This window comes from Nanorana parkeri, unplaced genomic scaffold (assembly GCF_000935625.1).
Source record: "Nanorana parkeri isolate BGI_ZX_2015 unplaced genomic scaffold, ASM93562v1 scaffold870, whole genome shotgun sequence".
NCBI classification, from domain to species: domain Eukaryota; kingdom Metazoa; phylum Chordata; class Amphibia; order Anura; family Dicroglossidae; genus Nanorana; species Nanorana parkeri.
In genome coordinates this window covers 259,011-266,830 of record NW_017307138.1, presented here as the reverse complement: position 1 = coordinate 266,830, position 7,820 = coordinate 259,011, and the positions used below count along the sequence as shown (strand labels likewise).

At 42.2% G+C, this 7,820-nt stretch overlaps 1 protein-coding gene across 1 annotated transcript in view; it reads left to right on the top strand.

The window, feature by feature from the left end:
* Window positions 1-2,584: 2,584 nt before the first annotated feature.
* CD151 (CD151 molecule (Raph blood group)) overlaps window positions 2,585-7,820 on the top strand; it is a 16,188-nt gene continuing 10,952 nt past the window's right edge. Inside the window, exons 1-3 of the mRNA XM_018565653.1 lie at window positions 2,585-2,678; window positions 3,872-4,063; window positions 5,131-5,205. Coding sequence (XP_018421155.1) covers window positions 2,595-2,678; window positions 3,872-4,063; window positions 5,131-5,205 — 351 coding nt within the window. The 5' untranslated portion in view covers window positions 2,585-2,594. The remainder of the gene's footprint in view (window positions 2,679-3,871; window positions 4,064-5,130; window positions 5,206-7,820) is intronic.

Below are 7,820 nucleotides of genomic sequence, written 5' to 3'. Positions count from 1 at the left end.
GGACCTTTATTAGATGTATTACTCTGCCCATGGTCTCAGGCAGTTTGTGAGTTGAAGCGTTCTATGGATTGGATTACTATGGATTATGTGTCACATTCTTAGACACAACATTTGCCACTACGTTTTAGAAGCAGTGAAATGTTGGCATATGGCATAAGAAAATTGTGTTCGGGGAGCTTCCAGGGATGTTTGGAAGTAAACTATAATCTGCCCACTGTAAATAGCTACGTAGTCATTTTCTGGCAGTGTATCCTTTCAGCCTAATATGCTTTATGCATAAATGAAAAGTAATAATTTGTGCCTTGAGAATCGTATCCCAGTCAGTCTATTTATCTGCCTCTTACACTCCATCCTCCCTCTTTCCTGTTCTTGTGCGCGGCTTTTGTTTTGTACGTTGCAGTAAATTTGTACAAAATGCGATCTTATTTTTATTTGAACACTATTCTATCATCGATCTTTTTCATTCTAACTCTACCAGTTGCAATGTGAAGCTTGCTTTCAGATACAGCAGTAAAAAAGGTACCGCACATAGCCCTGTAGTTACAAGCCGTGTGCAGATCATACAGGTAGGAATAGCCGCACACTCAAAAGGTAATTTGGTCTTGTTGAATCAAATCACATTAACAAAAACTAATTGGGGAGAATTTATAAGTCGGGAGCAGATTTGCATTGCAACCAATCCACTTCTCTGTCTCATTTTCAAATCTTACCTGAGCTAACTGAAGAGATGCTGATTGGTTGCCGTGGGCAACTGCTCCAGATTTTGTCTGCTCCAGTTTTGATAAATTCCCCCATTGTGTACTTATTTAAGCAGGTGCCCATATTTAATGTAGTTTTGCCTTTGGAACCTCAGTGGAAGTCCATAGTTTGGAGATTTCTGTTTATAATAATAGCTCTGTTTATCGTAATGTATTTCAATATCTCTAACTGCCTATTGCATACTTTTATGAAGAAGGTTGTATTAACAGCTCTGGCTTTGTGTTTGGGAGTCCTCTTTGGAGAGAATGGAGAGAATACATATCCTGAGTCACAGAGGGAGAATGAATGTGTTTCACTGATGACTCAGTATGACAAGTCATTCCTTCCATGTTATACAGGAAGAGTTTGCACATGCAGCAAGCAGTCCATTAATTAGATATAGTAACATGTTTCTGCCAAGTTTTACTGTATCCAGATTAAAGTTCCATTGTAATACAGACTTTTCTGGGAGTGGCTATGTTGACTAATTGTCTGCAATTCTAGGAGCTCCAGGTGCCATGTTTCCACCATTGTTCTGTACATGTTAACAAAAGAGCCCAAATTCATGACTTTTCACTAATTATTACTCCTCGGCATCACCATGAATGTAAATCCTCAAAGTGATTGCTGGATTGTTTCAGGCTGCACATGCTTCATCCGTGTGGGATACCTTGATATATTAACAAATTCAATCATTGGTTTATGTCACGTCACTTTGATTATCTGTGTGCATCATGTGACCGTGTAATCTGTTTTATTTCCTCCTAAAATTCACATAAACACCTCGTGCCACCAATGAACAACAAAGAGGCGATTTCAGGCAATATTTGTGTTTTGTACAGTGTAGAAACTGCAGGCGGTGACCCTAAAGTGTATGTAACACCTACCAATGAACTTCTCTGTTGTGTCAGAAGTCAGTCTATTAACTCTCCCAGTTCTTATGTTGTCAAATCCCATGATGCATCCCTCTCCGGCAGTCATGTCTTTGGCTGTGAGAATCTTGCAATGCCTCATGGGATTTGTAGTTCCACCACAGCTGGAGGGCCGGAGTTTGGCTACCCCTGCTTTAGAGATAGGCAGTGGGATGGATTGAGTAGTTTAGCAAAACAAAACTAGATGAGTTGACCCCGTTCGTTCTAAAAATGTCTTGTGTGTTATTGGTCCACATTAGAGCCGAGTGCATTTCTTGTATATCGGCAGGTCATTTTCTGTACTTGCGGGGTCTTTTAGGGGAAAATGCGTTAGGCTAGGTTCACATCTGGGCGATCCGTAACCGTGCGGCAATCGTGCACTAAACCATGTGGATTGCTGTGCGGTCATGGAGTCGCCTACCACAGCTAATCACGCTGGCAGTGCCATTATTTTCTAATTGTACCCCAGTTGCGCCAGGCGGATCGTGCGGTTTCCCGCCGTGATCCTGCCCATGCAATTGAACACTTAAAAAGTTGTGTGTCACAAAAAAAGTTAATTGTACTTTTTTTTTTTTTTTTAGCGATTACTGCACGGATGTAACCCCATTGAAATCAATGGGGCCGAGCAGCAACCGCTGTGTGCACTAGCAGGTCTGAACCTAGCCTTAATATGAAATCTGAAGTGAGTCGGGTTAGAAGATTTTACGCCCTATGCCACCTTGTCTTATTTGTGTCAGATATGTGTCAAGCATGCCTGCAGAGAGGGGTATTAGTAGAATAAAAGCTATTTTAGCTGTTACAGATTCTGCTTTGTATTGAGTTCTAGGTGACCATAGGTGTGCTTCAAATTCTACGGTTAATGCTGTGCAGGTAGGTGCTCCATACAGTGTCCCTTTCCTGTAGATGACAATTTGTCTGTCTTTTTTATGTTACAGAATCGCCACCATGGGAGAATATAATGAGAAGAAAGAGACTTGTGGAACAATATGTCTGAAGTACCTGCTCTTCACTTTCAACTTCTTTTTCTGGGTGAGTCATTATGACACATTTATCTACATAATGCATTGTGTCCCAGAATTCTTCTCTTGCCATACAAGTGGATTCAAAAGCTCCATTTGGTCCTAGGCTCAGACTCTACATTGATCTGCCCCACCCCCTCCAAGCACCCTGCTCATCATTTAACTGTCAATTGCTAACATTTTAGTGTGCTTTATAGGCTGTGCCATGTAACCATTAAAGACATGGGGTGAAGCTTAGCATTGAGGGCCCATTCACACCATGTCCAGATCAGATCCAGACCATTAATGTTTTTCTTCCGCACCAAAAATGCACCCCAGTGTATTTTTAATTTCTGGGCTCTTTTCACACCAGTGCAGTCCGTTCCGGTGCAGGGTAAAAAAAATTCTGCATGTCAAATTTTTTCTGCACTGGAACACGCACAAACGGGTAAAAAAAAGCACCGGAATGCAACAGAATTAATTTGAAAAAAGGGGGGCGCATTGGATAAATAACACGTTACCTTCAAATACACATACCAGTGAATGAAAAAAACTTTTCTGTATGTGCCCGCAAGTCTTCGTATAAAGTCCAAAACTGACCCTTCGATTCTCTGAGCTGCAAGGGTGTGGGTGCACCCAAAAACAATGTCTACTGGGAGCACGTTGTCTCAGAATTGCAATATCCATCACAAATGCACCGCGTTTGCAGAAATGTGTGCATACCTGGCTCGGACGTGGTGCTGAATGGGCCCTAGCCTTCGGCTTTGAGGCTTGCCCTTCTCTAAAAAAAACATTTGTTGGGCATACTGCACTGGTCTGACAAATGTACCTCTATTGAAGTGTATCCCATGTTCTTCTGGCTGCTGTTTTGTGTAATAATCCCTCCCCTCAGTAATGTCGGAGTAATACTCCCCACAAAGGTGATCTTCTGGTGCTGCTAGCAGGAGAGGCTGACGCTTCAACTCTGAAGCATCGTGCCATTGCCCCCCTCCTGTCCCCTCGTCCATTCACGAAACACCTTGTCTTTTTTGGCTGACTGCAAGGCGTTTTGTGAATAGACAGGGAAGATCCTGTCATTCATTCAAACACAAGTACAGAAGGCCTATACTTGGCTCATCCCCACCCACAGCTCTGTAGGTTTTCAGGTGGGTAAAGTGACCATAGTTATCCAGAATCCAGAGAACTCTCTTCATATGTTTCCCCTTGTTCTGCTTGTATTTACAGCTGGCTGGCCTTGCTGTGATGGCTGTAGGAGTTTGGACGCTGGTCCAGAAAAGTGACTACATCAGCCTGCTACCCTCAAGCACCTATGCTGCCACAGCTTACATCCTGGTTGTTGCGGGTGCCATTGTCATGGTAACCGGCATCCTTGGCTGTTGTGCAACCTTTAAGGAGAGGAAGAGCCTGCTGAAAGTTGTGAGTTTTCCAAATGTAACATTTTATGTATATTTGTTCTTTACGACATCTTATAGAAAAAATACTGGAATATATTTGTTTTTTTATTTTCTAGTCCAGTGAACCAGTTTGCTACAATTTCTGATTTAGATATTACCGGTCCCTTCCACCTCGCTCCCCCTCTGCTGCCGCAGTCTAAGGTCCTGTGAGTCATCATGTTCTATTCAGTGTATTGGACGTGAAAATGTCACCTCAGCGTACTATCGCTGCAGCAGAGGACGAGGGGGACGGAAGGGACCGGTCTAAGAGCAAGCTGGCTCGGAGGATCGGGTGAATATAACTTTGTTATATTTGAACCTAGACAAAAACGAGCAGTTAACCCTTGCAGTGCGGTGGTGTATCACATTAAGAAGCAGATAGAGATGCAAAGCGCACTGGGAATCCAGGAAGTTGATGAAAGTGATAGGCAGACGGAAGGCAACCAATCAGCACTCATCACATAACAGGGATTTTATCAAGTAACCTTTGATTGCATTATCAGAAACAACTCTAGTATGCATTCCTATTACAATGCTAATGTTATATTAGGATAATATATGCTGTGACTTTAGAACTCTTTTAGGTCTCCTCTGTACCCACGGATCTATGTAATCTTCACAAATCACTTTATAATGTGAGTTGCTGGGAGACCGTGATGTAGACAGCTGCTGTTTACTTAGGTGTACATCTAGAAGAGTGTGTTTGTATTAGTCTCCTTTGGGCAGGTCCCTTGTAATACTGGTGTAATGTCAGGAATGTGAATTGGGATCTCTCCTCCCTAAGGAGAACCATTTATCTCCAGTAAAGATTCCATGCTGTAGCTGACTACAATGCCACCTGCTGGTAACATTTCAAATGGTGATGTTTTATATTCCATACACTGCTCCAAAGTCTTTGTTCATTACAGCAATTGCATGTTCTGTTGGTTATTATCACCTAGTGTTGTGTTAGTTTAATAGGGATGTGTTAGGGTTGTCTATGACACCTTTGCTGTCACAACTGATTGGAATCATAATTCATTCTAATTATATTGTTTCTTCTGTCCTCAGTATTTTATCCTGTTGATGTGCATTTTCATCCTGGAGATCCTGGCAGGAATCCTGGCCTATATATACTACCAACAGGTGGGTGGATGGCTTTCAGCTGCAGATACCAACCAAAACCTTTTTATTTATTTATTACAGGTATTTTTATCGCCTTCAGTGAAAAATGTACTTTAGGACCGGGAGTCTGCTTTTGCTGGGATTTCCTTCTAAAAATGCTAGTTTCCTGGCTGATGCTGAACAGTGGCATCAGTACTTGGTCTCCGACCTTCTTTCTCTGTGTTTTGTTCTATATCGGTGACAGCCAGGCCACTAGAATTCTTAGGAGAGTTAGCAATGGCAACGCCTGCATCAGTACAGGTTTCTTTTTTCACTCTTTGATAACATGATTTCCAGGAGGTCACTTACTTTACATGTATGTTATAAAGGAAAAATACATATATAGTTTTAATTTAACAGGCTGCTGAAGCAGTGGTCTCTCTGTAAAATTCCAACACACCTTGTGCTGGGGCACAGCATTCAGGAGTTCTGCATGCAACTTCTGCACCCTCCTTGTTGAGAGTTTTCTCTGACACAGCATGGAGGGGGCATGTGGACCTCTGCAGGGAGACCACTGCTTTCACACACCGGGAGCAAAGGTCCTTCTCCAGCATGCTGGCAGTCTGTGGCTTAAAGTAAAAAAAAAAAAAATGGAAGACTCAATTCACAGAACCTTAACACAGCGATGAGGATTTTGTATTTAGCCATGTGACTGTAATTTTAAAATCTCATTGGACAGAAAATTGGTTTCCTTATACTGGTGTGTTAACTTGGTAAATTTTGACTTTGTTGTTTTGATGCATTTGCAATGTATTTAGCTGATTCAACCTCAAATTCACCTTTAAATAGCATGCTCATTCTGTGTTCATTTCAGAGGAATAGATTTCTGTGCCAGTTACAGTAGAATGAGAATATGATTTGCTTTCAGTGCAGATACTTTTAGAGGAATTTTATCAAAACTGGAGCAGACCAAAACTGAAGCGGCTGTGCATGGCAACCAATCAGCTTCTCTCTTTGATTTTCAAATCTTAACTGAACAAACTAAAGAGAGAAGCTGATTGGTTTCCATGCACAGCCACTTCAGTTTTGGTCTGCTCCAGTTCTGATAAATCCCCCTCACTGTGTCTCAAAGCATTATCTTTGAGGATTTTGTTTTGCATAAACTCTAAAGTGTTAAACCCACCCAGCATAACACCGCAGCCATTTTATGCAGGAGGATATTCTGTATGCGTTACCAGTCACTGTTCTCTTCCTTCAGTTAATTGGAGGTTGCATTCCTGGCTCCAGACACCCCTAGGGCAGTGAATGTCTAATTTAGTTTTATTTGATTAAGTAAGAGGGCACATGTGACTGCATGCTTGTGCATGGTAAATCAGTAATTATGTCGAGTTTGACATGCTGTCCTGACTGCAGACTGCACTCCACCCACACCTGCCAAGAATTAGGAGGTGGTTGTAATGTTATAAATGCTTATTCAGATTTATTCTTGAAAACCAATTCATCTGGGGTAGCACATGCATGCCATGGACCTGAAGAGCCGCTCATTAGATTTGCTCCACACACCCTGGTTACCTTGACAGCCCCAGTCGACGTTATCTTACACTGACTCTCTCCCAAGCTATTCCTTGCCACTCTAGAACACACAGGAGCAGCATTGGGACACCGAAGGGGCATCCAACTATGCACATATATTTTTCACAATCTTTGTACTATAGGAGTCTTCTCTCCCGATCCACTATACCTATTGATCACAGCTGTATTATCATCTGCGAACCCTTTCCCTCTCAGTGGGCAGTAAAGGCCCTCCATTGCAGTTCAATAAAACTGAACTATCCCAACCACATTGCAGGGTTCCCCCATGCGCTGGCAAATACACCTGATTATTGTTTTATACATAACCCAAGAAATGCAACTCGATTTCTCATGGATATGACACAACCCTTTATTTGTGGGGCATACCTATAAATATTAAGCATCCAAAAACCAGCATGTTGGCTGCATCTTCCATTTAGTGATATGTTTACTTGTTGTCCTCTGGACTGTCGGGTACTATGTGGGCTGAGGGAGACCTTGTTTATGCATGACCATTTAGGACTATCAACTTCGCACCAAGAGGACCATCTCTTTGTTCTAACTCAAGTACTTAATATTATGTTATTGCACAACATTTTGTTGCGCTGATCCCTTGCCAGTATGAGGCCTTGTGGGGGAAGTTATGTGTCCCTTCAACTGGCATACCCTCCTGCTAAACTCAAGCTCCCCTTTTCTTTTTTTTTTTTACCTACTGCAGGCTGACTAATCAGAGGTAGTTAATTTTTGAGCTTAACAAAACTTTAATGCCAGAAGAGTGTGATGAGATATATGGCTCGTGTTTCCTAGTAGTACTGGAAACATACAAGCCTTGGAGAATTCTGATTTTTTTTGCTGTTGGTACTTTACCATTCCTAGAATAGCAAAATGTGTCCCAACATACCCTTCTACCTGCTTTTGAGGTTGCCCTGGTTAAGGAAATATGACCCATATGTAGTGGACCTGCCCAAAAGTGTGCCGTCTGTAAAGAAGAGTCTATACCTTTTGTTAATAGTTACCTCCAGCTGTCAACCTTGGCTTAGTTACATACCGCGCCCCCCCCCCTCCTCCCCACCTTATGTATTCTT